Here is a 27,518-nt window from a genome sequence, read left to right as displayed (position 1 = left end):
GGTCGGACTCCCAAGTCCCAGGCAGGAGGGAAATAGGGACTCCAGGCTTGTCTGCTGAGTGAGAGGAATCGGAATTTGGACTTTTCCGTCCTAAATGAGGAGGAGGTTGTACGTCAGGCTCCTTGGTTCTAAATTTAGAGAGGACTAGGAGATCGGGATTCTGGGATCCCCAGAAAGTGGGCGGGGCAACTCAGCAAGTCCGGCTGTTTTTCTACTTCCCACTCCTCGGAACTACAATTCCCTTGCGGCAGTCGGGCTGAGTGGTCTTACATCACTTCCTGTTCCGCAGCTCTTTCCGCGCGCGCGCAGGGCACCGTGGGGCCTTGTCGCGGGCTGCCGCAACCCCGCCCACTTCACCTCTCACCTCCTTGCTGTCCCCGCGCGACGGAGGCGACGTGCGGACTACGCCTCCCGGCGTCCGTCGCGCGCGCTCATGCCTATGTGCCCCATTGGTTGCTGGGAAATTGAGTCCGGAGCCTTCCCACCAGCCTTCACGGCACCGTGCTCGGTACTTGAAGTCCCGGCAAGCTCGGCGGCGTTTTAGCTCCGCCCCTCTCCTCCCTCTGCTCGCGAGCCCCCCCAGCCCGCCCCGCCCCGCGCCGGGGCCGGAGCCGCAGCCCGAGCGGCGGGGTAAGATGGCGGCGGCAGTCTGGGCCGCGGGGCTCGGGCCTATCGGGGTGGGCGGGGCGGAGTCGGGTCGCTAGTTGTCCCGGGGTCCTCCCCACACGCCGCGGGGCCTGGCGGACTTAGCGGGGCGGCCTCGGGCCCGGCAGCGGCGGCGGAGCCTGGCGCCGAGCGGGGGGCCTTCTCAAGGCCCCGGGACGCGTCTGTGGGTTCCGGGGGGCATCTACGGGGCGTCCCCGAGAGGACTGGGGATGTCCACCGGGCCTGGACTGAGACTGGAGCCTGCCCTCCATCACATAGCTGGCCTGGGTCATATCTGTAGACACTGTTGATCGTCTTTACGGGCTGACCCGAAGCTAGGGTCTGTTTATAGGGTTCTGGGGCCATCTTGAGATCTTGAGATATGTCCCAGGGTGAAGGAGGTCTGCAAGAGCAGAGGAGTATCTGCAGAGCCATCTATAGCGCCCGGGGTATGTCTGTTAGGACTGGGAGTGTCTACATGGGCTGCCTTGAGGATGCGGCTCACCTACCTGGGTCTGGGGCCATGTAGCGGGTCTGGAAGAACTGTTGGAGGGCTAGGAAGTCTTTTAGGGCCACCCAGGGGGGTGGGATGTGCCCACCAAGGGAAGGAGGCAAATACTGACGGGTGCTGAGAGGCCTGGATGGGTCTCTAACGTCTGAGAGTGTCTAACATGGGTGACAGGAGGCTGGGGGGCACTTAGAAGGACCTGGAACCATCTAGGTGGCTTTCAGTGTGACTGCAAGAGTACAGTCTTTATGCCTGGAGCAATTCGAATGCCTTTTGGGGCTGGGTAATCGCGTGGAGAACAAGACAAAGGAGAGTATTGGAAAATTTGCCCAGCTCAAATGTACTTGCACTTTATAATGTAATTTAAATGAAAAATGTTGATAAAAATCTGCATTGCCCTGGAGCTATAGAGAGTTGGAATTAGTCCACATTAGTCTGGGGAAGTCTGTAGGATCATTGAGACTCATTTAGTGCAATGCTTTTCAGACTCTCTTGACCTTGATCTACAGTAAGAAGTGCATTTTTTGTGTTAAGAGCTAGGACATACTGACATGTGTATTTAATGCCAAAGTCCCATTAATTAATATTCCCACGTACTACTTGTGACGCACCGTGAAGAATTTTCAACTGTGTTCGATTTACTTTTATTTTTTTATAACAAGCTAATTGCAAAGCACTGTACTGCTCTCAGACTGTAGTTTGGGGAACACTGATCTAGAGGGACCTAGCAATGTCTGCAGGACCTTTTCATGTCAAAAAGATATAAAGAACTGTGGATGTGTCCGCAAAGCCTGGGGCCTGTCTAAATGGACAGGGGAGCACCTTCATACACCGCGGAGGGCTTGGGGATCTGTGTGTCTGTCCTCAGCAGATCTTGACTAAAGCCCCTGTTATGTGGCAGTCACTGTTCTGCGTACCATGCGCTTTTCCCAGAGGTGCTGGAGAGCAGCTCCAGGGCTGGGAACTGTCCACAGGGGTTTAACAAGGCGGGACATGTTAGTGGGAGTTAGTGAAGGAGCCACAGGCTCTTGTCTGGGAGGTTGCCTGTGGGAGCTTGGGCAGAGCTTGGAAAGCTGTGGTAGGAAGGAGACCAGGACCGATGCATTTGCTTGGCAGGTGTGCAGCTGGGAGAATGGGGGAGGTAGATGTGCGGTAAACCTGGGCCTTGAAGCTAATTTTTGTTATTTTGTATTGAGCGCTTGGGCTGTGCTAACTCTGTAGCAGAAAGTCCCTTTGCTTTCAGTTCTTACCAGCCCTTCTTGGAGGTAGATACTCTTGTGGTGCCCGTCTACAGAGAAGCATAAAGAGTCAGGGGTTTTAAAGCTTTCTGGGAACTCTGGAGACTGGATAGTGTTTTCACAGTAGCAGATTGGATGGTTCTAAGGAAGCTTGCAGCTGGAGTACTCCTACTTTCTGAAGACCTAATCGAGACACCCACCAGTCTGAAGGATAATCTTTCAACCTCCGAATGATCTGAGAATTTCTGTGACCTCATGAAGGCTTTAGCCATGATCTCCCACAATGGGCAGATTGGTGATAGGTGGATGTCCTCCGCATGCCTTTCTGAAAGTAGTGTTTTCGGTCTGGTGTTGGTTTTGTACATCACTCTTGTAGCTCCGTTTTTTGTGTATAAACCAATTTTTTCTTTTTTCTTTTCTTTTTTTTTTTTTTTTGGTCCCTCACCATCGAGGAGAATCGTTGCCGCTTTAGGAAGTTGCATGGTATCTGAGGTATACTCAGTACACCGGCACGTATCTCAGTTTGGGAGAGGAGAGTTTAGGGGACTGCGGGACACGGTATTTGAAATCACAACTCAACTGGGAAAAACATCAGCCAATGTGGGGGCAGGCAGGGAGGTCTTAAAGCTTGGTTGTGGGGGAAGCTTTAAGTGGAGACTGGGGAGCGGAGTGTTGAAATAGGAGGCCATAAGGCCTCCCTGCAAGAAAGGAAGCAGTAGAAATCTAGGCAAGGGGAGAGAGCCATTCTGGTCTCTGCAACGTCTGCTCAGGGCCTGGGACTCGCCCAGGGACTGGCGTGTGGTGGTAGAGGGCAGAAGGATGCTGAGGAGGATGCTTGGTCAAAGCCGTGGCCGAGGCCCTGGAGATCCTTGCGTCCATCCTCTGTTTCCAGCCCCTTCCACCACCCCCCACCCCTGCCTCCACTCCAAACTCTCACCCCCTCAACCACCAGGTGACCATGGAGGAAGAAGATGAGTCTCGAGGGAAGACAGAGGAGTCGGGCGAGGATCTGGGCGATGGTCCGCCGGACAGAGACCCCACGCTTTCTCCTTCTGCCTTTATCCTGGTAAGGCTGCTAGATGTCTGGGGCCAAGGGAGGGACGGGCTGGAAGTGCAGATGTCAGGGCCCAGCTCCTGGGCCCTGGGGGGAGGAGGGGCTGGGGGCCTGGACACTTGGCTCCTCTGAAGGGTTCGAGTTTCGTTATAAGGGGTGTCTGGAATGGCTGTCTCCCAGGAGCAGAGCTTGTGACCATTTACACGGGTCCCCTGACTGCCCTTTCTTTCCACCCCCTCCACCCTCCACCTTTTCTCTAGCGGGCCATTCAGCAGGCTGTGGGAAGTTCCCTGCAGGGGGATCTGCCAAATGATAAAGGTACGATGGGTTCTGGTTCCTCTTAGCCTCCGTCCCATCTCTCCGTATTCTTTATCCTAATTGCATTCCTAAAAACTTTCTGAGGCCTCCCGGGTACCACCCTTGTGCTGGCTCGGGGAGCCAAAGATGGGTCGGACCCCATGGCTGCCTTGGAGGGGCTCACGGTCTGGTGGAGGGGAGATACAGTCACAGTGCAGAGGTGGCCCCGAGGCACTAGGAGAGCGCAGGAGGCCCAGTTAAGCTAGTGTGGAGGAGATGGGGTCTGGGGAGGCTTCCTAGAGGGGCAGACCGGTGAATTGGGTCTCCAAGGATGTACTGAAGTTGTTGTCTGGTAAAGAGGAAAGCCTGGTAGGCAGAGGCACCCAGCAAGCACACAGCACAGGGGCGTGTTGCAGGACCAAGCTGTGGTTCTTTGGGGCTGGCAGGCCTGGGGTGTGAGCAGGAGGTGAGGCAGGAGAGCTCCATGGGACCTGTGTCACCGCAAGGCTCTCGTGCCAGGCTGGCTTGTCTGGAATCCATCCTGAGGGCAGCTAGGAGGTCAGGTGGGTGAGAGCGCCTCAGAACGGCGCTGGGGAAGTCTTTCTGGGCCCCAAGGTGGGAGCTGAGGGGTGGAGGCAGGGAGAGCAGGCAGGAGTTTGGCTCCCTCCTCAAGAGCCCGAGCAGGCTCCTCTTTCCTCTGACTCCACAGAGTCTCTGTGTCTCGTCCCCCGTGTCCAATCTCCCATGCAAATCTCTCTCCAGATGGCTCCCGATGTCACGGCCTTCGATGGAGGGGCTGCCGGAGCCCACGGTCAGAGCCCCGTTCCCAGGAGTCAGGGGGGACCGACACGGCTACTGTGAGTAAGAGCAGGGGGCTGGGGGCCCAGACTCTTGGGGTTGGGGTGCTGATCAGCTGCAGTGTTGGAGGGGTTGGGGGCATCATCCCTGGGGCCGGGCCCTTGGGTCCTGGGAGCAAGTCAGGATGAGGGAATTGGTTGGATCTCTGCGTTTTCTCGGGTTCTCAGATGCCTGGGTTCCTGAAGGTTTAGGGGCTGGGGAAGTGGGATTTGTGGGCCCTCACGTGAGAGGGACGGGTTGGAACCCCTCCCGGCCTATTCCAGGTGTTGGACATGGCCGCAGACAGCTTCCTCGCGGGGCTGGTGAGCGTTCTGGATCCCCCAGATACCTGGGTTCCCAGCCACTTGGACCTTCGGCCTGGCGAGTGAGTAGTTGGGCAGCAGGAGTGGGAGAGGCCTTTAGTGGGGGAGCTGGCAGCTTCCTTCAGGCTCACTCACCCCCTTCTGCCCTGCAGAAGCGAGGACATGCTGGAGCTGGTGGCCGAGGTCCGAATCGGGGACAGGGATCCCATCCCTCTGCCGGTGCCTAGCCTGCTGCCCCGTCTCAGGGCCTGGAGGACAGGCAAAACGGGTATGTGGGGCCAGGGCAGAGCTGAGCAGGCGGCCTCGGAGTCCTGCATGAGTCAGCTGTTGTTGGTAGTAACAGTAGCGATCCTGTCATTTAGACAAAATCTTTAAGCCTCTGCCTGTTAGATCGCAAGGCTTTATGTACCTACAGACGTACCTACAGCAAACGCTGATGTCCTGGCCGGCACGTGTGAGGCACTCCGTGTCCAGGGCGCTACGTGGCAGTGTAACTGCACTGGGAATTCGTCTCCCTGGGATTGGGGGTGGGGTGGGGTGGGGGGAGGCTCTTAGCATCTCTATCTTCCAGAGGAGACGAATCTGAAAAAGGGAAGTCCCTTGTTTAAGGTGGCACAGCCAGTAGCTTAGTGGTGCTCCTGGGCCCTGAGCCTGTAGCCCAGGTCTCTTTGAGCGTTAAGCCCTGTGAGCAGCGTATAGCTTCTCAGACTTGGGCGGGTATCAGAATCACGAGGAGGAGGACTTTGTCGATACACGGGTCCCTGGGCCTACTCCTAGGATCTCTGATTCAGTGGGTCTGGGGTGGGGCCCGGGAATTTGCATTTCTAACCAGTTCCTCGGTGAGGTTTCCGGCCCCCAGGACCCCGGTGGGAACCCCTGGTTTAGACTCCCCCCCCCCCCCCCCCCTTCATGTGCATCCACAGTTGGGAGGGATGGAGAGGAGAGGTCAGCGCGGTCAGCCAGAAGTGACTGTTTCGCAGCCGACCGTGGCTCACACACGCTGTGCCCGTTTCGGTTTCCCTTGTCCTTTTTTTATAGCTGCGAAATGTCTTGTCCATTCGGCTCAGGGGGCGTTGTACTCAGGGCCCACCACGCCCTTGGGGAATCCCCCAAAAGCTCTTCGTTTCTTTTAAAATTAGAAGGCCTACAGGGTAAATAAACAAAATGGACGTGGCAGTGTCCTAATAAAACTTTATTTACAAGAACAGAAGTCGTTGGGAATTTGGTGCCAGGCCCTTCGGTGATATAGTTGTATCTGGACTGTAAGAGCTGTTTGGTGGGAGATGCTGGGGTTATGTTTTATTTTCTTACTAGAAGTGGTTTTCGTCATTTGGAAGTTATTAAGAACTTTAGGAAAAAAACCTCATCCCTGATTCCATATCGTATAAAGATTACATAAAGGAGGGGCTGTCTTGCATTTCCAGACCGCTCTAGTCTGTGTTTTACACTTCCGGTGGCGGTAATAATTCGTAAGCAGGGTAGGAATAGCTCGTGCTCACCGAGTCCTCGTGGGGCCGGGCACAGTCTGGTTTGTTCCACACAGCTGCCCACCTAGTCCCCTCATCCCTGCGCTGTGTGAATGCTCTCATCACCATCCTCCCTGCTTTATTTTCTTCCATAGCCCTCAGCAGTTGGCAGACTTTTCTGCGTGGCTCATGGAGATTTCTTGAAGGCAGGGACTTTTGTCTGTTGTGTTCACTGTTCTGTTCCTAGTACCTGAAACAGCTTGGCACAAGATAGGCGATCAGCAAAAATGTACTGAATGAATGAGTGCATGCCCATTGTATACATGAAGAAACCAAGGCAGGCAGAGGTTGAGTTCCTTGTCCTTGGTCACGTGACGGGTGAGGGCCAGAGCCTAGGATTGGGTTTGAGAGGTGGCTCTGGGACTGCCCTCTTTTATTTTTTTATTTTTTTTCAACATTTATTTTTGACAGACAGTATGAGCTGGCGAGGGGCAGAGAGAGAGAGGGAGACACAGAATCTAAGACAGGCTCCAGGCTCTGAGCTGTCAGCACAGAGCCCGATGCAGGGCTTGAACTCACAAATTGTGAGATCATGACCTGAGCTGAAGTCAGATGCTTAACCGACTGAGCTACCCTGCCCCTGGCACTGCCCTCTTAAGCCCCTGCTGTCCTGTCACTGTCTACATGACCATGCTGGTGCCCTTGCCATCTCAGGGTCCCTGTAGTAGGTGGTTGAGTGGGGCCTCTGGACCCCAGTGTGTGTGTCCGGAGGTGCAGCCCAGGTCCGTTGTCACCGTGTGTGGGACTGATGGCATGGAGACCGCGTCGTCCTCAGAAAGCAGGGTCTCAGGAGGACAGATGAAGTTAGGCAGGAAAGCACGGTGCCTGGCCCATGTGGAGGGGCGAACACCGCTTGTTCCTGTCGCCCGTTGGTGGTGTCTTTGAGTCCTGAGCGGATGTTGCCCCTCAGATGGGGCTCGTCACAGAGTGAAGTGCGTGGGTTGTGGACTCCGGCTGTCAGGGCTCCCTGGCTCTGCCATTTCCTGGGCTCTCGAGAGGGAGATTCACCTTCTCAGCCGCCCACAGTTCCCTTCAGGAAACAGGATAGATTCCCACAAGAGGCAGCTGAAGCAGTGGTCTTAGGTTCAAATCCCAGCGACCCTTCTCTAGCCTGTGTCTTCTGTGGTGACACTGGTCAGGGGGTTTTTGGGCTGCAGGCCAGTGTGTATCTCAGGACATGGGAACACAGGCTCAGTGGCTTCAGTGGCTACATTGGCTGTTTGCACCCCCCCTTCTCCCTGCTGTGTGTCCTTGGGGAAGATACTGCAGTGCTCTGTGCCTCAGTTTCGTCCTGAAAGGACGCAGTACCTCCAGCTTGGAGTCATTAGGAGCATCTGTGAGTTATCCCGTGCAAAGTGCAGGGTGCCACCAGAGTGGGGTGGTGGCCGGGGCACTGGCCTGCGGCCCCCTCTGCACGGCCCAGGGAGGAGGACATGTGCCTGACTGGGGCTCTCTGTCTCCTTTCTTCCTTTACAGTGTCTCCGCAGTCTCACTCCTCACGACCCTCCTGTGCCCGTCACCTCCTTACCTTGGGCACTGGAGACGGGGGCCCTGCCCCACCCCCTGCCCCGTCCTCTGCGTCCTCCTCCCCCTCCCCTTCCCCCTCATCCTCCTCCCCTTCGCCTCCCCCGCCTCCACCTCCTCCAGCCCCCCCAGCCCCACCTGCCCCCCGATTCGACATCTATGACCCCTTCCACCCCACCGACGAGGCCTATTCCCCACCACCTGCTCCGGAGCAGAAGTACGACCCCTTTGAGCCCACTGGCTCCAACCCCAGTTCATCAGCGGGGACTCCTTCACCCGAGGAGGAGGAGGAGGAAGAGGAGGAAGAGGAAGAAGAGGAGGAAGAAGAGGAAGAAGAGGAGGAGGAAGGCTTGTCCCAGAGCATCAGCCGCATCTCCGAGACCCTGGCGGGCATCTACGATGACAACAGTCTGAGCCAGGACTTCCCAGGTGATGAGAGCCCCCGCCCGGACCCCCAGCCCCCACAACCGACTCCGGCCCCTGGAACGCCTCCGCAGGTGGACTCCACCCGGGTCGACGGAGCCACCCGCCGTCGCGTCTTCGTGGTGGGGACGGAGGCGGAGGCCTGTCGGGAAGGCAAGGTCTCTGTGGAGGTGGTGACGGCCGGCGGAGCCGCCATCCCGCCAACCCTGCTGCCACCGGGAGACTCCGAGATCGAGGAGGGCGAGATCGTCCAGCCGGAGGAGGAGCCCAGGGTGGCGGTCTCCCTCTTCCGGGCCGCCGGCCGGGCGGCGCGACCCCCTCCTGCAGCCTCAGCGCCCCCGGCGGCCCAGCCCCCGCCCCCGCCACCTGCCCCCCGCGCCCCCGAGGGGGACGACTTCCTGTCTCTGCACGCGGAGTCAGACGGCGAGGGCGCCCTGCAGGTGGACCTGGGGGAGCCGGCGCCCGCCCCGCCGGCCGCGGACACGCGCTGGGGCGGCCTGGACCTGCGCCGCAAGATCCTGACCCAGCGTCGGGAGCGCTACCGCCAGCGCTCGCCCTCCCCGGCCGCCGCCGCCACCGCCGCCGCCCCCGCGGGCCCCCCCACCCGCAAGAAGTCGAGGCGGGAGCGCAAGCGGAGCGGCGGCGAGGCCAAGGAGGCCGCATCGTCGTCGTCCAGCGCGCAGCCTGCCCCGCCGGCCCCGGCCTCCCCCTGGGACTCCAAGAAGCACCGCTCCCGGGACCGCAAGCCGGGCTCTCACGCCTCGTCGTCCGCCCGCCGCCGCTCGCGGTCCCGCTCCGCCCGCCGCCGCTCGCGCAGCACCGACCGCCGCCGCGGGGGCAGCCGCAGGTCGCGGTCCCGGGAGAAGCGGCGGCGGCGGCGGCGCTCGGCCTCCCCGCCCCCCGCCACATCCTCGTCGTCGTCCTCGAGGCGCGAGCGGCACCGTGGCAAGCACCGAGACGGCGGCGGCGGCAAGAAGAAGAAGAAGCGGTCGCGGTCCCGGGGCGAAAAGCGGTCTGGGGACAGCGAGAAGGCCCCGGTGCCCACCCAGCCGCCCTCCGGCTCCAGCTCCCTGGGCGGAGAGCGTGACAGCCGCCGCAGGGGGGCGGTGCCACCTTCCATCCAGGACCTCACGGACCACGATCTCTTCGCCATCAAGCGGACCATCACCGTGGGCCGGCCGGACAAGTCCGACCCCCGAGGCCCGTCGCCGGCCCCGGCCTCGTCGCCCAAGCGCGAGGTCCTGTACGACTCCGAGGGACTGAGTGCCGAGGAGCGGGGGGGCAAGAGCGGCGAGAAGGACCGGCGCCGCTCCGGGGCCGCCTCCTCCTCCTCTTCCTCCCGGGAGAAGGGATCACGGCGGAAGGCGCTGGATGGGGGGGATCGGGACCGGGACAGGGACAGAGATAGGGACAGGGACAGGTCATCCAAGAAGGCTCGGCCTCCCAAGGAGTCAGCGCCCTCCTCGGGGCCTCCGCCAAAGCCACCGGTCAGCAGCGGCTCCGGCTCGTCCTCCTCGTCGTGCTCCTCCTCCTCCCGGAAGGTGAAGCTGCAGTCTAAGGTGGCGGTGCTGATCCGCGAAGGCGTCAGCAGCACCACGCCAGCCAAGGAGGCCGCATCCGCTGGCCTGGGCTCCATCGGAGTCAAGTTCAGCCGCGACCGGGAGAGCCGCTCCCCTTTCCTCAAGCCCGATGAGCGGGCCCCTGCAGAGGTGGCCAAAGCAGCTCCGGGCAGCACCAAGCCCAAAAAGACCAAGGTCAAGGCCAAGGCTGGGGCCAAGAAAGCCAAGGGGACCAAGGGAAAGACCAAGCCATCCAAGACCAGGAAAAAGATCCGCAGCGGGGGCAGCGGTGGGGGCAGCGGCGGCCCTGCGACGCTGAAGAAGTCCAAGGCGGATAGCTGCAGCCAGGCAGCGGGGGCCAAGGGGGTGGAGGAGACTTCCTGGTCCGGGGAAGAGCGGGCGGCCAAGGCCCCTAGCACCCCGCCCCCTAAGGCAGCCCCTCCCCCCCCTGCACTCACACCGGACTCCCAGACCGTGGACAGCAGCTGCAAGACCCCCGAGGTCTCCTTCCTTCCCGAGGAGGCCGCTGAGGAGGCTGGGGTCCGAGGCGGGGCGGAGGAGGAGGAGGAGGAAGAGGAGGAGGAGGAGGAAGAGGAGGAGGAGGAAGAGCAGCAGCCTGCCACCACCACGGCCACCAGCACCGCCGCAGCTGCCCCGAGCACTGCCCCTAGCGCGGGGTCCACAGCCGGTGACTCAGGGGCAGAGGATGGGCCGGCTACCCGTGTCTCCCAGCTGCCCACGCTGCCCCCGCCCATGCCCTGGAACCTGCCTGCTGGTGTGGACTGCACCACCAGCGGTGTCCTGGCCTGTGAGTGTGCCCTGGGGTGGGGGGCGCGGGCTGGGACAGACAGGATTGGGGAGGACCAGGTCCTGTGGGGACAGGCTTGGAGGCAGCGGGGATGCTTTGGAGGGGGTAGGTGCACAGTGACCCAGACTGCGAGGGGCTGTCTAGAAGGCTGGTGGATGTCTGGCTGTGCTGGAGGAGAGCAGGCAGGTGAGTGGGGGGGAGAGGGGGTGGCCAGCCCAGCACAGGCTGGAGGAGTGGGCCATGTTCTGGGGTCCACCCGGAGGTGGACGAGGTTGGGTGTGGTGGAGGGACCAGGAAGAACAGGGTGAGCTGGGAGCGTTGTCCCTTAAGGGATAGCAATAGGGCACAGGGGGTTTGAGACAGAATCTCACCTTTGCCACTACCTCGTCCCTGAATGACCTGGCCCTATTTCTCCCCGGACCACACACATACCTTGAGTCCTGAGAATATGTGGGGTGTGGAGCCGTTCTCTCACTGGCCAAGGTCCCCTTTTCCCAGCTCTGAGCCCGAAACCTATGGTCTGTCCAGGGCCCGGGGGGAAGGCGGCAGCAGGTGCCTCGGTGACCTCTTGTGTCAGCCCCTGATCTCCTTGTCCTCAACTCTCTGCCTGTTACAGTGACTGCACTTCTCTTCAAGATGGAAGAAGCCAACCTGGCGAGCCGAGCAAAGGCCCAGGAGCTGATCCAGGCCACCAACCAGGTGGGCCCCTCTGGGGAAGAGTCCCCCCAGTCCCTCTTCTTGTCCCCTGACTCTGATTAGGAGAGGAACTACAAGGAAGGGGTCGGCAGGAGGAGGGGCCTCTTGCCTCTGGGACGATTTGGAAATCGGGGTGGGAAAGATGGGGGTACGTGTTCCCTCTTTCCCTCCCCCTCCCTTTATTCATCCTCTCTCCAACCTCTTCCGACAGATCCTCAGCCACCGAAAGCCACCCTCCAGTCTGGGGGTGACCCCAGCTCCTGTGCCCACCTCTCTGGGTCTGCCCCCTGGCCCCTCCAGCTACCTGCTCCCTGGCAGCCTCCCCCTGGGGGGCTGCGGCTCTACCCCTCCCACCCCCACTGGGCTGGCTGCAGCATCTGACAAGCGAGAGGGCAGCAGCAGCTCCGAGGGACGTGGGGACACAGACAAGGTGAGCTGGGTTTGGGAGAGGCGGGTTGATGGTGACAGTTTTGCAGATGCTGAAGTGCAGGGGCCCAAGGAGAATAGCAGACTGATGCCAACAGGTGGGAACTCAGATAAAACAGAAGTCGTTGAATTGTACGGAACTAAAATTTTTTTTCAATGTTTATTTATTTTTGAGAGAGTGAGAGATAGAGTGCGAGCGGCAGAGGGGGAGAGAGAGAGGGAGACACAGAATCCAAAGCAGTCAGGACAGAGCCAATGCAGGGCTCAAACTCAATAACAGTGAGATGGTGAACTGAGTGGAAGCCAGATGCTTAACTGACTGAAGAAGGAACCCAGGCACCCCAAGGAACTAAACTTTGATTCAAATGCACGAGTGGGAACAAACCAGTTTTCATTCAGCTACATCTGGCTTCTACTCACAGGCCTCAGGCCGGTTTTCCTTTCGGTCAGGTCCAAAAAGGTCATTCTGGTCAAACAGCCAATTGGCAGATGATGGTGTCGCCTATTTCTTACTTGGTGTATTTTTTTTTTTTTTAAGTTTATTTATTTATTTTAGAGAGGGAGGGAGCACAAGTGAGGGAGGGGCAGAGAGAGAGAGGGAGACACAGAATCTGAAGCAGACTCCTGGCTCTGAGCTGTCAGCATAGAGCTCGATGCGGGGCTTGAACCAAACTGTGAAATCGTGACCTGAGCCGAAGTCGGACACTCAACCAACTGAGCCACCCAAGTGCCACATCTTACTTCGTGTAAATTTCGTATGGGCAGTGGACATACGTGTCCTGGTCAAGGCCACCGCGGATAGCCCCAGGTCCAGCCTAGGTGATGTTCAAGTGATGTTGAGAGGCCCGGCCTGGCCTGTGGTCTGGGGTGACCGCAGCAAGGGTAACACAGGGCAGATCCTGAGCAGGACCTCCACCTCCAGGAGTAGCTGGATGTGTCAAGGAGGCTGAGCTGGCAGGCAGGTGAGTGGAGGCCTGGGGTTCCACAGGAACTCATCCGGCCTTTGCTGTCCCTCCTTCCCTCCCCGTCACCCCCTCTGCCAGTATCTGAAGAAGCTGCACACGCAGGAGAGGGCAGTGGAGGAGGTGAAGCTGGCCATCAAGCCGTACTATCAGAAGAAGGACATCACCAAGGAGGAGTACAAGGACATCCTGAGGAAGGCTGTCCACAAGGTGGGGCCCAGCGGGGGACAGATCCACAGAAGTGGGGAGAGGACAAGAAGGAGACATGCGCATGCATGGGGAGCCGGGGATGGTGGGTCAGTGTGGAAGGTGAGGAGGGGACAGGATTTGCTCAAGCCCACCTGGGCCTGTCCCGCCGACATCAGGGGGACACGTAGGGGTGTTGGTCCGGAATCTGGGGGAGCGGCTCCCATCCCAGTTCGCAGCTCTGCTCAGCAGTCAGCAGTCCAGGTGGAGGGGACCCTGGGGGGCTGGAGGTGACCACAGCTGCCTCTCACCCCCTAGATCTGCCACAGCAAAAGCGGGGAGATCAACCCAGTGAAGGTGAGCAACTTGGTGCGGGCCTACGTCCAACGCTACCGCTACTTCCGCAAGCATGGCCGCAAGCCGGGGGACCCCCCAGGGCCCCCGCGGCCGCCCAAGGAGCCTGGACCCCCCGACAAGGGTGGCCCAGGCCTGCCCTTGCCCCCTCTCTGAGACCCTCGGCCACCCCTTCCCTCCGTCGCCTCTTTGGAATTCTGGACGTATTTATGGCTCCACCTCCCCACTTCCCTCCCCCGCCCCGTCAGTGGGATGATTGGGGGAGGGTTGCTGCAGGGAAGAGGAGAGCCCCCTGCCCTGCCCAGCCCTGTGCCCCTTGCCCCCAAGCCTGTCCCCATCGCCCCTCCCTTCTGTTTGTGCCCCTCCCCCAGTTTCATTAAAGATTTCATGAAATGTTAGCCCCGAGCCCCATGATTTCAGCCCTTTCTTTTCAGAGACCAGTTTGGGAAAGGGTTGGGAAGAGACTTGCCCAGGTCTGACCCAGGTCTGAGGGTGGTTAGCAGGGTGTGACTCGGGGGAAGTGCTTTTCTCTCTCTGGGCCTCAGTTTCCTGATCCTTGAAGTGGTTGTTACAAGGACGAAGACCCAGGCAAGTGACGTACTTAGAACCGCCGTATCAGCTACATAGCAAGTGGTTGCTGTTGACAGAAAATGGTGGCGGGTGGGAGGTTGGGGTCCCAGGTCCCACCTGCTCAGTGTCTTCCAGGCTAAGGGCACCTGGTGCTATTTGCCCTGGAATTGCCTCAGCAACAGGACTTTTGTCCCCCATTTAGTTGGATTCCCTTTTTACCAGTCCTTCGAGGCTGGGGTGATATTACCCATTCTCCTGAGGTAGAGGGAAACTGAGGCACAGAGCGGCAAGGGCCACACAGTGAGTCCGGGCCACACTGGCCTTCGTCAGTCCACATTACCCAGAACCCAGACGTGGTGAGGAGAGGTAGTAGGCCTGGGTCACCGGAGTGGGTGGGCCTCAGGGCTCGTGCACGGAGCTCCTTTACAAGGAGTCCAGGGCCAGAGGTCACCTGGCAGGAGCTGGGAGGGGACCCAAGGTGCCCCCAGCCAACAGGACAAGGCTCTCTGCTTACTGGACAGGGGCCTGAACTGTTTATAAACGAGACAGAGGTTCTAGATTCTGCTCTGGGGCCTCCCTCGCAGAGCAGCAACCCTGGAATCCGGCCTGGTTTCTAACCCGTCCTGTGTTTCCTACTGTCTGACTTTTGCTCTTCTCCAAGCCTCAGTGTCTTGGTCTATAAAACGGAGGTGACTGTCACACCTCCTCACCAGATCCCTGGGAAGGGGAAAGGAGGTGACCAGTATCAGCTGCCCCTGCAGTGTCTGGTCCTTGGGCAGTGAGCATCTGGGTTGTGGGTTGCACGGAGGAGTCAGCTGATGCCCTAAGAAGGAATAGTGCCTGGCCTGCGTCAGGGCTAGCCCAGAGACACTGAACACCAGACACACAAGTGGTGACAGTGGTAAGAAACAGTTTATTGGCCAAGGTGAGGGCACAAGAGGCCATCATCCGTGAGGAGTGAGGGGTCAGATCTCCCCAGTGACCTAGAAATCCATGTCTTCGACCAGGTCCTGGAGGTAGGCCTTGTACTGGTCCGAGGTGAGGGAGAGTGGGTAGCTGTTGGAGATGTGCAGGTCCACGGTGGTCTCCAGTGAGGAGGCGCCCCCTGACCGTGCCATGTCCAGCAGGGCCCTGAGACAAGTGGGAACAACCTGCAGGAAGTGGGGGGGAAACCGGTCAGGGAAAACACTCCACCTGGTTCACCGGCAGGGGTAGGGTTGAGTGGACTACAACTCCCAGCAGCCCCTACGCTGTAACTCCGGGTGAACTATTTGGCCCAGGGCTGCCGGAAGTTGTAGTTTTCCCTATAACCACAACCACCAGAGGTCCAAGAAGTTTCCTAGGGCTGAGGTGCTGGAGGGGTTCCCAGAAGCTAGGGCTGAGCAGCTTGTGGTCAGAAGGACTCCCAGGAGCTGTTGTTCCTCACAGATACTGTGAGGACTCGTAGTCCACCGACTTCCACATGGTTTTGAGAGTTCAAAACAGGTTGTAGGGGTGAGAAGAGAGGGACACCCAGAGGCTCCTCTGGATGAGAATCTGGTGGTTGCAGAGACTCTTGGAAGTTGTAGTTTTTCAGAGGGGCTTCTGGGACTTGTAGTTCCTCTGCCCCTTGTTAAGATCCCCCCCCCTTTAGCTCCAGGAGCCCAGGCCCGCAGCACCTTGACCATCACGAGCTTCTTGATCCACGGCTGGTCCTGGGGCCATGGCTCCCCAACGCAGAACCAGAGGGTGTAGCGTGGTGAGTGTCCGCTTCCTTCAATGAAGGCGATCAGTTCTGGAGGCCCGAGAGCTTAGTGAGGCATGGGAAGAAGACCCTCCCCTTCCCCCTCCCGGCCCCCCAGACCTGAGTAACAAACAGCCTCACCTTCATCCCTGACCTGAAGCCCAACATCCCTACACCACCATGACCAGATGGCCGCTGGTCTGGGCCAAGTCCCCACAGTGGTGGCACAATCTTAAACATTCCTCCTCCCATGGGGTGGGGCTGGAAGATGTGCACCCCTCCCCCCCCCCCCCCCCCCCAGGAGCGTGCTCCCGCAGGGACTTTCCAGGATTCTGGAGGCCCAGATGGTTAGCAGTTTTAACTGCTCTTCAACCCCCCAAGGCCACCCTCTCCTGATAGGAGCCAGTAGCCCCTGTGGCCATTCACATTTAAGTTGTGACTAATTAAAGTCAACATTTAAAAGTCCCTTCCTCCATTGCATTGGCCTCCTCTAAGTACTCAGTAGCCACACACGGCTAGCGGGTACCACGCCCGACAGCACACACACACACACACACACACACACACACACACACAGCGTTTCCAGCACTGCAGACATTATCTATTGGACAGCAAAGCTCTGAAGGACCTCTCTCTCCTGCATCTCTCTGGCCCCCTATCCTGGTAAGTGGTGATAACTGGTGATCGTGATGACTGTGGCAGGTAATTCCTTGAGCACTTCCGCACACCGCGCCCCCGGCCGCCTACCGGCTCCAGGCAGAGGAGACCCTTCTCCGACAGACTCAGAGCAATCCAGTCTTTTTGCCCCCAGGCCGAAGTTCAGTCCTCTGAATTCCATTCCGGACCTCAGAGTTCTGAACCATTGGGGTACGCTCTATCCACAGCAGAGCTAAGGCCCTGCCTCACTCACCTGCCACGAAGGGCTTCAGGTCGAACACGTCTCCTTCCTCATCCTTGGGGACCTCGCCGCTGGGCCCGTGGCCACTGTCAGGGAGGAGCTCCTCGCCCAAGGCCCAGTACGTGTGACAGTGCCCCAGCCTCCGGGCGCAGAGCCGCTGTCCCGCCCTCCACAGAGCTAGCCCCCCACCGAGGCAGCTCAGCACACGCCTCACGTAGCCCATCACGCCCCTGTCCGTCAGCGACACCCCGGGGTCTGGCAGGATTATTGGCTGTCCAGGCAGTGTCTGGTCTGCATCTGACGCCACCAGCCGCAGGCCCCCCGGGCAGAGGGCAGTCTGCTGGAAGACTTGGCGGCCCCGGTAGAAGGCAGTCACCTCGAACTCCCACTCTGAGCAGCAGCAGCAGCGACATGAAGGGGGAGGGGGATTGAGTGAGCATAAGGGGGTCTATCGCCCCAGCCCCTCCCACCCTACAGTCGACGCTCACCTTCCTCAGGCACCAACAGCCGCCTCAGTGGGTTTTCCGGGGGCTGCAGGTTTGGGCAGGGGGCAGGGATGTCTACGCTGGGGTTCAGCAAGAATGGAGGGGTCTCCTCAGGGACCATAGGCAGGCTCGAGGGCCCCCCATCTGGGAATGGGGCCAAGGCCATGTCACTCAGTAACTCCTCCAGTATGTCTTCCTGGAGAGAAGGAAAAAAAGAAAAGGATCCAGGCATTTCCACAGCCTTTTCTGGAGACGCCATATAGACCAGGCCTTTGTGCCCAGCAATGTAGGGACCCAGAGAGGAGTCACAGCTGAGCTTTGCCCTCAAGGGGCTTCCAGTTGGGGGTGGGAGACAACCGTGGGCACAGAATGGCAAAATACATGCTCTGGTATATGCTGGGTCTACTGTCGGCCCAAGGGGAGTAGCTAAATCTGGCCCCAGGATATGGCCCTGTGCAAGCAAGACCTGGGCAGAGAAGGCTGGACACGACTTCAGAGGGGGACCTGCCCCAACACAGACATCAGCAAGACCAAGGGGAGGGTGGTTCTGGGTTCCCGGGAGGCTGAGGTTACCCTAAATAGCAAGGGAAGCTATGAAACTCTGGGAAGGTGTATTAGGGCCTTAAATGCCTGGTGAAAACGGAATTTTCTCCTGAGGATGCCAGGAAACCATGGCAGGGCTATGAGCAGGGGAGGGACAGGGTCAGCTTTAGCTCAGTTTGGGGATGGACCGCAGGGGAGAGAAGGGACGCTCAGGAGGAAGACGGAGGCGAAGGTCCAGGGGGAGAAAAGGAAGCCTGAACAAGGCCATGGGGACAGAGAGAAAGACGGGCCAGAGACAGGAGGGCAGGAGGGTTGGGATGCGTTCTGACCTGGGTGTCAGAGGGACTGCATCTGCTATTGGTATCTGGAGAGGTGTCCAACCCAGGAAAGTCCCCAGCTCCTGTCAAGGAAGGTGGTAAGTGGAGAAGGGTGTTGGGGACACTCAAAATCCCACCCCTCCACGTAAAGCCCCACTTCTGGCACACCTGAGTTCACAAACTCATAGACCTTGTGGGGGTCGTGGGGGTCCTTGCTCCGGTCCTCGGCTAAACGCAACACCTCCTTCCGGTTCAGGGCCGATCGGAAATTCCTCTTCCAGGTGGGCAGATCAGGTTTATCCTTTCCAGGAGTGTAGGCGCCACTGGCCTCGGCCCAGGCCTGGGGATCCAGTTGACCAGGATAGTGAGGGTGACTAAGACCCCCTGCCCCAACGTTCTAACCTGGCACGTTCTAACCTGGCAAGGTTCCATCCCTAAACCCTTGGGTTCTCTGCACCCCAAGGTCCCCTATCTTCACTTTTTGAACACCTTTGCTTTCTTTCTTTCTTTTTTTTTTTTAATTTTTAATGTTTTACTTTTTTGTTTTGTTTTTTGAGAGACAGTGTAAACCCGGGAGGGGAGAGCAGGCTCTGTGCTGACAGCAGTAAGCCCAATGTGAGGCTCGAACTCCCCACCTGAGCTGAAGTCTGATGCTCAACCCACTGAGCCACTCAGGCGCCTTGAAAACCTTTGCTTTCTAAGCCAAACTTCCAGGTCCTACTGGGTGTCTAACTCTGCCACCAACCTGCCCCAGGATACCCTGTAATAACCGCGCCCCCTCACACTCTAACCCGGGGTACCGCACCACTGGTATATTCTAACTTGGTGGGGCATCACCTCAGCTTGGGGGCCAAGTCTCGCCTCTAAGGTTCCAAGCCCTGCCCCCAGAATTCTATGACCAAGCCCCCCGCCCTCTGCGAGCTCTGAATCCCCCAGGATGCATTTCCTTGGAGAAATTACCCCGCTTTTCCGGTTCTTTTCCCGGAAACTGGCCGCTCCAACACTGCCTGCGGTCGACACCGATAACCCGGCCGGGTCCTGTCCTAACTCCACCCACCTCCAACTGCCAGCGTCAGCTCGGGCCGATCACAGGCGTGCTAACCCCGCTTTCCCGGCTCCACCCCCCTGGGAGTCCATCCCGCCTGGCTGGCAGCTCAGGGTTTCGGGCGTCCGGGAAGCTCACTCACCTGGAAGATGCCGAAGTCCTCCTGCTGGGCATCCTGGCGCAAGCCGTGCTTCCACGGGATGCGGAAGCGCGTGCGACTCTCGTCCAGCCAGGCCACCCCCTCCAGCCGCCCCAAGTCCAGCTGCAACTTCAGCCAGGGCAGGATCCGCGGCTTTTGGGTACCCATGGTTCGGCCTGCGCTTAGAGAGCAGTTCGTGGGCTGGGGGCCCATGTGGCCTGAGGGTGCCACACCCAGACCTCTCTCTCTCACGGGACCGCGGTGCAGGGTCCCTCACGTATATTTTCCTGGGTACAACATAAGAGCCCTTCTTTTTCATCCTCCGGAGAGGCTCCCCAATTCGAGACACCCCCCCCCCCCCGCTTTCTCTAACTGCTTCTGTCCGGGCCCTCTACCTCCTCAATTCCGCCAGCGTAGAACCTTCCCTCTTCCGTTATAAACCCTTTTCTCCTCTCCCCTCCTCCACATCACCCAACGCAGTCACCTCCACTTCCAAGGTAGAGCCTCCCCTAGGTATTTCAGTGCAGACGCTATTCACTTGTAGATCTCTACCTCCCGTCTTTATCCCTGTTGTTGACCCCTCCTACAATTCCCCCACAGAAGAGCCCCTCCCCCATTTCCATCGTAGACCCTCCATCCACATCCCCCCCCCCAAACAGCCTCCCTCCTCTAGGGCACCCCCCCCCCCACACACACACACACTTCATAGAGTGGACTGCCTTCCATTTCCAGGGTCCACTCTTCCTTTCATCCCCTAGTGCAGACGCCTCCGATCTCCGCAACCTCTCCGCGCCCCGCTACTTTTTTCTTTTTTGTTTGTTTGTTTGTTTGTTTGTTTTGTTTTGTTTTTATAGCCGACCTCCAGCACCGGGTTGCTTCACTTTTTCTCCTCTTTGCTTCACTTTCCCTGGAGTACACAGTGCCCCTCTGTGCTATCAGGGTAGATCCATCCTTTCACCCATTTCTCACTCCGGACGTCACCAATTCCCCAGCTACCCGCCCCCCCCCCCCCCCCCCGCCCTGCTACCTACGTAGAGGGTCTCGGCGCGCAGAGTGCTAGGACCCACCCCTGCTTTTGGGGTCCGATAGCTCTCGAACTTGCAGCTGCACACCCTCCTTCTCGTCAGCTGAGCTTCAGAGCAGTGGCCCTTTCTTTTTCTATGGATTTCACGAAATAAAAACTTTACCTTCAGATGGTTGACAGACTCCTGAGCCAGAGGCGGCACCAAGAGCCCGGACGTCCCCCCCACCCCTTCCCAACCATACCTTTTAAGGTCTTCCGGCCAAGGGAATGCTGGGAACGTCACATGCAAATTAGGTGGGCATCCTGCGCACCGCCCCTTGGGCGACCGGGCCGGCACCAACCCGACCCACTGCGCAGGCGCGGGAAAGTTGAACTTCTGAAAGTGTACGCAAGTCCACTGAAGGAGGAGGGGGAGGTGGCTCCCGGCACCAGGTAAGCCGGACGTTCGCGGGGGCTGGGGTGAGGAGGGGAGAGGCCGGGATCTAGGAGCGGGCACCTCAGTCCCGCTTCCCCGACATCCACGCGTCCCGGGTCCCCAAGATGCCAGCCTCAGTCAGATAGTGGAACTACACTTCCCAGGCCGGCTGCGCGGCGAGCTAGCGCGGAACGAGAGGAAGGTTTGCCATGAAGCCTGCTGGGATTCGTAGTTCCCGATTCTCTAAAGGCTTGAGAAGCTTGGTATCTGCCTTCAGAACCCAGAAGTCGGAGCCCCAAGTTCTCTGCTCTCTCAGACTGAAGAATCCAGATTCCCCATCCCCCTTCTCCGAAAACTCAAGAGTCCAGCCCCCAGTCCCTTCCTCCCTTAGACCCACGAATCCGGGTCCCCAGCCTCTTCCTCTCCAAGCATCAAGGAGTCTTCCTCCTCATCCCTCTTCTCTCCCTGAGGACTCAAGAATCTGGGTCCCCAGGCCCTAACTCCCCTAAAGGACTTAGAAATTCGGACTCTCGGCCCCTTCCTCCCGTGGGGACTCACGAGTCCTGACCCTCTCCTTATTCAGGGATTAGGCGTTTGGGCCCCAATCCTCCAATGCAGTGCAACCCTGGAGTCCATCCCCCAGCTCCCTCTTTCACAGGTGCCCCCATGGCAGGCTCAGAAGAGCTGGGGCTCCGGGAGGACACGCTGAGAGTCCTAGCGGCCTTCTTTAGGCGAGGTGAGGCCGCCGGGTCCCCCATTCCAACCCCACCCAGGTAAGAGGAGCTGCCCTCCTCCCTCAGGGGCCTGCATTTGGGGCGGAGCCCCCTCTGACTCTTGCGCCTGATCTCAGCCTGCCTGCACGCCCCTCTCTTTATATCTGGCTCTAATTCCTTGTCCCTGGGGTTGCAGTGAGAGGCCTTCAGTGGGAGGAAAAAGGGACTGCTTGCAAGGAGCCTCGGGGGTCACTCTCTGAGGTCCCCTTCCCCAGGAGTCCTGCCCAGGAGGAGCCAACAGATTTCCTGAGCCGTCTTCGAAGATGTCTTCCCTGCCCCCTGGGGCGAGGAGCAGTTCCCCCTGAGTCCCCTCGGCCTTGCTCCCTGCCCCTCCGCCCATGCTATGTTTCAGAGCCTGGTAAGAGATTTCCCCTAGATCACCCATGAACTGGCAGGGCCAGGAGCTTTGATTCTTAAAGCTGGAAAGTATGGAAAGGATGAGCTAGTCCAAGATCACTCAGCTCAGAGGGGGAGCTGAGTGGGGACTACCCTCACCATTCTGTGCTCCCCCTGCCCCCAGTTACATTGCTGTCTGTCCATTCCGTGAGCTGGCTTCAGGAGAACTTTTGGTCCCTTTCTATCTGTTATCTCTCTCCTTCCACGCATGCTTCCCTCTCCCTAGGACTTTGTAGCCCACCAGTATCCCCAGTAGGGAGGCAGGAGACCTGGCATTCAAACACGATTCCCTGGATATTTAGTTACAGGTCTCTGAGAAATTCCTTTTCTTCCTTGCTCCTATTTTTCTCCAGTAGCAAAGTAGGAATGAGGGGAGTGGGGGGAGGTGTCATTGGACTTGATCAAGAGTAACCAGAAGGTTTCTTTCCTCTCGTATGTGAGCCTGGATAGACTAGTAATGGCTACTGGGAGAGCTAGCTTGAAAAGGATTTCGCAGCTGGGGAGAAGAGTCCTGTGACCAGCTGATGACACTTGAAACCAGCAAGGGATAGAGTGATAATACCTGGAGCACCCTGTGTTTGCTTTCCTTGGTTGGGATAATCTTCAAAGTCTAGCTCAAGCTCTAACATTCTCAGTCCAGTTGGGGGGGGGGGACACCATAAAATGGAAAGTACAAAGGTCTTTTGCCAAGTGTGCTCACTGGGCCTCAGTTTACCCCATTGTGAGATGGAAATCATTGCTACCTGGCAAGGCGGTGGGGACACGGAGAGAATCCATAACTTCCCCATGTCCCAGAGATCCATCATTGGCTCTTTTCACCCCAGGCCCAGCTACTCCGGATTTCTATGCTCTGGTGGCCCAGCGGCTAGAACAGCTGGTCCAAGAGCAACTGAGATCCCCACCTAGCCCAGGTGAGGTACACAGGGGCCCTGGAGAAGGAGGAAGGTGGAAGGGTTGGCAGAGTTCTGCTCCCAGCCGAATTCTCTTCTGTCCCCCCAGAGTTACAGGGTCCCCCACCCACAGAGAAGGAAGCCCTGCTGCGGAAGCTGGTGGCCCTGCTGGAGGAAGAGGCAGACGTCATCAACCAGAAGGTGATGGGCGGTCTGTTCCACCCTTAGCTAAGATAGGAATCGTGGGATGGTTGGGCCCTGGGATCCAAAGCTGGATCTGTACTCTCTTTAGATGGTCAAGTGAGGAGAGGGTGGGACTAGCCTTCAGTGAAGGGTTTGCAGTCAAGTCCACACTCGTTCTGCTCACAGCACCACAGGCCAATAAGTCGAGAGGCAAGATATGGGGTAAGGAAAGTGACTTTATTTGGAAAAGGAGCAAACCGGGCAGACTACCCACCCAAACAGCAATCTCCCTCAGCATGAGATTGGGCCTCTTTTATGTTGGGATTGGGGGGGAAGCAGGAGGGGGTTGGGAGTCAAAGGGTGACTGACATCTGTAGATAACGGAGGGAGGTTGTGTAACTGTTTTTTGTCCTTGGTCAGTTGATCTTTGTGTACAGGAAGCTGGTCATGTCATTCCTGTAAATCTCATACATAGCATGGTCATTTTTGTAGGTACCTTCCTTTTGAAAAAAAGTTGAGGGCGCCTGGGTGGGTCAGTTGGTTAAATCAGGTCATGATTTCACGGTTCGTGACTTCGAGCCCCACGTCGGGCTGTGTGCTGACAGCGTAGAGCCTGGAGCCTGCTTCGGATTCTGTGTTCCCCTCTCTCTCTGCCCCTCCCCTACTCATGCTCTGTCTCTCTTTCTCAAAATTGAATAAATGTTAAAAAATTTTTAAAAATTTGTTTTGAGAGAGAGAGAGAGAGAGCACAAGTGGGGGAGGATGTGAGAGAGAGAGACAGAGAGAATCCCCAACAGCTCCTCACACGGGGCTCGAACCCATGAACTGTGAGATCATGACCTGGGCCAAAATCAAGAGTCAGATGCTTAACTGACTAGCTACCCAGGGACCCCTGTAGGTATCCTCCTTATCTCCTATGGTGAAGCAGATTTCGGGTAAAATATGGTCTTTGCAAATCTTAGCTGCAACGTGCCTACATGCAGGGCTAAGCAGAAGTTTCTAAATTAAAGGAGTCAGACGTGCTAAGTTTCTCCACTACGTGTTGAGCGACAGTTAGTTAGGGTCAGGATAGCCTTTTAAACTGGTTTGCATTCATCGCCAGAGGGGCGTGGCCTAGAGAGAAGAGGTGTGGCCATTCCAAACTAGATCTCGGAAACTGACTGAGACCAGTTAAGGAGTTAGGGACTGTATGGTGGTGGGAGGGGGGTTGGTTTGGAGAGGGCTGCCTGAAATCTGAAACCCTGGGGGCGCCTAACTGGCTCAGTCGGAAGAGCATGCATCTCTTGATCTCAGGATTGTGAGTTTGAGCCCCATTTTGGGGGTAGAGACTACTTAAAAATAAAACTTAAAAAATCTGAAGCCCTTGTTAACTATAGAGGGGCGTGACTTAGAATGTGAAGGGAAATGACTGCGGAGGAGGTCTGGCTTATGACTGTCACGGACCTTGATTGGCTCAGGAACTTGGGCAGTGTATAATCCTGTAATATTGTATGGTGGAAGGCAAGGTTGCAGGCACTAGCCTGGCCTCAGGTGCTCTCAGGGAACCCGTAAGGGGGCGTGGCTATAAGATTAACATTCTAGAACTCGGCTAAGAGGGGCTTGGCCCTCATTGGCTGTCCAGGCCTTGCCTTAACTTCTCGTCCACTTTCCTAGGAGTGGTTTGGCAGAGATCAGAGGCTGGTTTATGATTGGCTGGTGTGATGGATGGGGCGTGGCTCACATTATTAGTAGCAAACTCACTCGTTTCAAGAAGCCTCGCCTCCTATCCTCCTATTGGCTGGCCACGGGGGCACAACGGAGGCAGACCCGGCCTCTTCTCTTCCCCACCCCACAGCTGGCCTCGGACCCCGCCCTGCGCGGAAAGCTGGCCCGCCTCTCCGCGGGCTCCTTCGCCCGCCTGGTGGAGCTGTTCTCCTGCCGGGAGAGCAGCCCTCTACCCGGTCGCGCACGCCCCTCCTTGCCCTGCCCTGGGCCCCCTCCGCCTTCCCCGGAGCCCCTGGCCCGCCTGGCCCTGGCCATGGAGCTGAGCCGCCGCGTGGCCGGGCTGGGGGGCACCCTGGCCGGACTCAGCGTGGAGCACGTGCACAGCTTCGCGCCCTGGATCCAGGCCCACGGGGGCTGGGTGAGCTGCCAAAGCTTCTCTTGGCCTCCCTTTACCCACTTGTAACTTGTGTCTGTGTGGTAGGGGGGTGGCTTCTTCGCCTTCTTTTCAGACCTCACGCGTGTTCTCGGAGCCCTACTATTCATCTGTTCTGTGTCCATTGCGCGCCTTCTGTACACCAGTAGTAGGTGATCCGTGCAGACCCCATGCCTAGCTTAAACCATGCTGGCAAACGTTAACAGTTATGAGTGGGAAGCAAGTTAGGCCCCTTCCTGGGCCTTGGTTTCCTCATCTGCCAAACGGGGAGAGTAGAAGTACCTGTCCCAGAGGGTTATCGTCAAGACTAAAATGGGATCATCTTTGGCACCCTGTAGGCATTTGCTTGATTACCTGGTGACTGCTTCTCTGACACTGCCTGCCAGAATGCACCTGCCTGGATAGCCCCCTGCCTCGTTTCCTCTGCTCCCTTCGGGGGTTACCCGCAGTGAGGCCTCCCTGGGTCCTCATTTAAAGCTGCGGCCACCTCCATACCCTCCCACCCACTTCCTTTCCTTCTTTGTTGCTTCACCTCCTTCTATAGGACAGCTGCTTCCAGATGGCAGAAGTCACTTGTTTGACTTATTATTTCCTTTTATTTGTTGTTTTCTCTTGCCCCTGACGTATCAGCTTCACAAGACCCCGGAATCTTAGCAACCTTACTCACTGCTTTAAATCCAGTGTCAGGCTCAGAGCTGGATTGGGCTCCAGTGTGCTGGCAGTGTGACCTTGGCAACTGTCCCCAGCTACCTGAGCATCAGTTTCCCCCCTCCCCCCCCCCCCTCCCGGCCCCTGCCCAACGGGCACCGTTCACTTACCTACCTCTTGGCTGTGGGGATTCAGTGACAGAACGATGTGTGCCCTGCTCTCAGAATGTAACCATTGCCTCCCAGAGTGGCAGGAGCTGGCCAGATGTGTTGGAGCCAGTAGAGAGAGGAGGCCGGTAGCGCTTCAGGAGGGTGAGCGAAGGGATGACAACAGAAGGGGCGACCAGATCCTGCGGGGCCTTGTGAGCTTGGGGCCCCCTAGAGCCCTCCGGGCAGAGGGACGCGAGCTCACTTAGGTGTTAACCTGCGCCCTCTGGCGGCCGCCTGGGGGAATTCTGTAGAGGGAGAGCCGGAAGTAGGGCGTTCTAGGGAGTTCGGAGGAGGTAGGTGACTGAGCTGGCTCAGGGAGGAGATGAGGGTGGAGGGGACAGTGGATACCCGTGTCTGGAGCTCGGTGCCGAAGCTTGTTTGTTATGCGAAATTGTTTTTATTTTTTGGCCGCGTGCACCGCCAAGGACTTTAGTGGAATGATTCCACTTAATCCCCACAACCACCTCATGGGATTTGGATTTTTTCCTGCTTTTATGGAGACTCAGGGAAAGTCCCTCATGCAGAGGATGGGAATTAGGACTTTGACACAAAGCCAAGGCTCTTAATTGTTAAAACCCCAGGACTGTTCCCCTTCTCTGAGTCTCTGTTCCCTGTCTCTCTGTCTACTCTCCACCCTGGGGCTTTGTTTTCCTTCCCTTTTTCTAGGACTCCGTCCCCATCCACCCAGGGGTCTCTGATCCTTTCTTTGGATCCCTGTCCACCCACCCTGTCTGGTTCCTTGCCTTCCCTGTCTCTGCTCCCGCTGGGCTGGCATAGGTGCCATGGTGAATGGAGGGCAGGCTCTTCGCGTGAATGCTCACGGGTTCTTCCACTTTTCCCCTCCAGGAGGGCATCCTGGCCATTTCACCCGTGGACTTGAACTTACCCCTGGACTGAGATCTTCCTCAGAAGCTGCTACCAGATTAGACCTCATGTCTCTATGTTCTTCCTGTGCTTTGCCAAACCTTCCTGTTCCGCTCAGGGTTGTGGGGTGGGTTGCCCTGCCTGTTTCTGCCAAAAAGAAATTGTTTTAAATTTTTTCACATTAAAGACTTTTTCAAGTATTCAGTGGTTTGTCCTTTATCTTGAGAACTAGAGTTGTAAGTAGGAGATTTGGGGGCGCCCGGGTGGCTCAGGCAGTTGAGCATCTCGATGTGGGCTCAGGTCATAAGAGATCTCGTGGTTTGTGACTTTGAGCCCCTCATCGGGCTCTGTGCTGACAGTGCAGAGCCTGCTTGGGATTCTCTCTCTCCCTCTCTCCCTGCCGCTTCCCCACTTGCGCTGTGTGTGTGTGTCTCTCTCTTCTCTCAAAATAAATAAATAAACTTTCAAAAAATAAATAAGTAGGAAATTTGGCTCAGATCTCTCTCTCTCTCTCTCTCTGTCTGGCTTATAACTTGAGGAAAGAGCCAATTCATTCTTTTTAGAAATATTTCTGTCACCTGATCATACTTGCAGACTTGAGGATATCTACAGATATGATTCCAGCTAATTACATTTTGTTTTCCTGTTGCATGATTTATGCATTCCAGTTACTCCTGTGTTGATGGCCATGGAGTCTTTCCAGCTATTTCCAAACGAAAGCTATGATCTTCCTACACGGGGCACCTGGAACACCACCCTTTTTTTTGAAGATTTATTTTATTTTTAGAGGTAGAGTGTGTGAGCCGGGGAGAGAGAGAGAAAATTTTATTTTATTTTATTTTTTTTAAGGAGAGAGAGAGCACGAGTAGGGGAGGGGCAGAGAGGAGAGAGAG

At 57.6% G+C, this 27,518-nt stretch overlaps 3 protein-coding genes across 11 annotated transcripts; 2 read left to right on the top strand and 1 right to left on the bottom strand.

Moving 5' to 3' along the window:
* Positions 1 to 471: 471 nt before the first annotated feature.
* On the top strand, positions 472 to 13,771 carry SCAF1 (SR-related CTD associated factor 1). Of its 3 annotated transcripts, none has more exons than XM_058708172.1 (11): positions 472 to 630; positions 3,344 to 3,457; positions 3,706 to 3,763; positions 4,505 to 4,599; positions 4,864 to 4,964; positions 5,055 to 5,170; positions 7,905 to 10,742; positions 11,359 to 11,441; positions 11,650 to 11,868; positions 12,908 to 13,036; positions 13,331 to 13,771. In XM_058708172.1, the coding sequence occupies exons 2-11, from the start codon at positions 3,350 to 3,352 to the stop codon at positions 13,520 to 13,522; spliced, it is 3,939 nt and encodes a 1,312-aa protein (XP_058564155.1). In that variant the 5' UTR covers positions 472 to 630; positions 3,344 to 3,349; the 3' UTR covers positions 13,523 to 13,771. The 3 variants fall into 3 exon arrangements, with proteins under 3 accessions (XP_058564155.1, XP_058564156.1, XP_058564158.1); XM_058708173.1 differs by lacking the exon at positions 472 to 630 and adding an exon at positions 664 to 1,094; XM_058708175.1 differs by lacking the exons at positions 472 to 630; positions 3,706 to 3,763.
* A 1,058-nt stretch (positions 13,772 to 14,829) lies between these two features.
* Positions 14,830 to 20,344, bottom strand: IRF3 (interferon regulatory factor 3). 5 transcript variants are annotated; one of them, XM_058706393.1, is made up of 8 exons: positions 20,114 to 20,344; positions 19,090 to 19,262; positions 18,071 to 18,242; positions 17,915 to 17,985; positions 17,046 to 17,238; positions 16,570 to 16,947; positions 15,595 to 15,710; positions 14,830 to 15,087 (listed from the first exon to the last, which is right to left on the bottom strand). In XM_058706393.1, the coding sequence occupies exons 2-8, from the start codon at positions 19,252 to 19,254 to the stop codon at positions 14,920 to 14,922; spliced, it is 1,263 nt and encodes a 420-aa protein (XP_058562376.1). In that variant the 5' UTR covers positions 19,255 to 19,262; positions 20,114 to 20,344; the 3' UTR covers positions 14,830 to 14,919. The 5 variants fall into 5 exon arrangements, with proteins under 5 accessions (XP_058562376.1, XP_058562373.1, XP_058562374.1 ...); XM_058706390.1 differs by having other exon boundaries at positions 20,118 to 20,341; XM_058706391.1 differs by having other exon boundaries at positions 20,154 to 20,341.
* A 78-nt stretch (positions 20,345 to 20,422) lies between these two features.
* Positions 20,423 to 26,825, top strand: BCL2L12 (BCL2 like 12). 3 transcript variants are annotated; one of them, XM_058706395.1, is made up of 7 exons: positions 20,423 to 20,542; positions 21,184 to 21,298; positions 21,514 to 21,656; positions 22,519 to 22,605; positions 22,694 to 22,785; positions 24,602 to 24,889; positions 26,608 to 26,825. In XM_058706395.1, the coding sequence occupies exons 2-7, from the start codon at positions 21,192 to 21,194 to the stop codon at positions 26,656 to 26,658; spliced, it is 768 nt and encodes a 255-aa protein (XP_058562378.1). In that variant the 5' UTR covers positions 20,423 to 20,542; positions 21,184 to 21,191; the 3' UTR covers positions 26,659 to 26,825. The 3 variants fall into 3 exon arrangements, with proteins under 3 accessions (XP_058562378.1, XP_058562379.1, XP_058562380.1); XM_058706396.1 differs by lacking the exon at positions 24,602 to 24,889; XM_058706397.1 differs by lacking the exons at positions 20,423 to 20,542; positions 22,694 to 22,785; positions 24,602 to 24,889 and having other exon boundaries at positions 21,189 to 21,298.
* Positions 26,826 to 27,518: the final 693 nt, after the last annotated feature.

This window comes from Neofelis nebulosa, chromosome 17 (genome assembly GCF_028018385.1).
Source record: "Neofelis nebulosa isolate mNeoNeb1 chromosome 17, mNeoNeb1.pri, whole genome shotgun sequence".
NCBI classification, from domain to species: domain Eukaryota; kingdom Metazoa; phylum Chordata; class Mammalia; order Carnivora; family Felidae; genus Neofelis; species Neofelis nebulosa.
Note: the sequence above shows the minus strand (reverse complement) of the source record. Positions and strands in the feature narration are given on the sequence as shown.

What these genes read in the sequence shown, in the direction of transcription:
- IRF3 (XM_058706393.1), bottom strand. Translation starts at nt 19,254, where the DNA reads ATGGGTACCCAAAAGCCGCGGATCCTGCCCTGGCTGAAGTTGCAGCTG. An exon ending in CTATGAGTTTGTGAACTCAG is followed by an intron (nt 17,986 to 18,070) that starts GTGTGCCAGAAG and finishes CTTCCTTGACAG; the next exon opens with GAGCTGGGGACTTTCCTGGG. An exon ending in GCAGTCCCTCTGACACCCAG is followed by an intron (nt 17,239 to 17,914) that starts GTCAGAACGCAT and finishes CCTTCTCTCCAG; the next exon opens with GAAGACATACTGGAGGAGTT.
- BCL2L12 (XM_058706395.1), top strand. Translation starts at nt 21,192, where the DNA reads ATGGCAGGCTCAGAAGAGCTGGGGCTCCGGGAGGACACGCTGAGAGTC. An exon ending in CCCATTCCAACCCCACCCAG is followed by an intron (nt 21,299 to 21,513) that starts GTAAGAGGAGCT and finishes CCCCTTCCCCAG; the next exon opens with GAGTCCTGCCCAGGAGGAGC. An exon ending in ATGCTATGTTTCAGAGCCTG is followed by an intron (nt 21,657 to 22,518) that starts GTAAGAGATTTC and finishes TTTTCACCCCAG; the next exon opens with GCCCAGCTACTCCGGATTTC.
- SCAF1 (XM_058708172.1), top strand. Translation starts at nt 3,350, where the DNA reads ATGGAGGAAGAAGATGAGTCTCGAGGGAAGACAGAGGAGTCGGGCGAG. An exon ending in CTCCTTCTGCCTTTATCCTG is followed by an intron (nt 3,458 to 3,705) that starts GTAAGGCTGCTA and finishes CCTTTTCTCTAG; the next exon opens with CGGGCCATTCAGCAGGCTGT. An exon ending in TGATCCAGGCCACCAACCAG is followed by an intron (nt 11,442 to 11,649) that starts GTGGGCCCCTCT and finishes CTCTTCCGACAG; the next exon opens with ATCCTCAGCCACCGAAAGCC.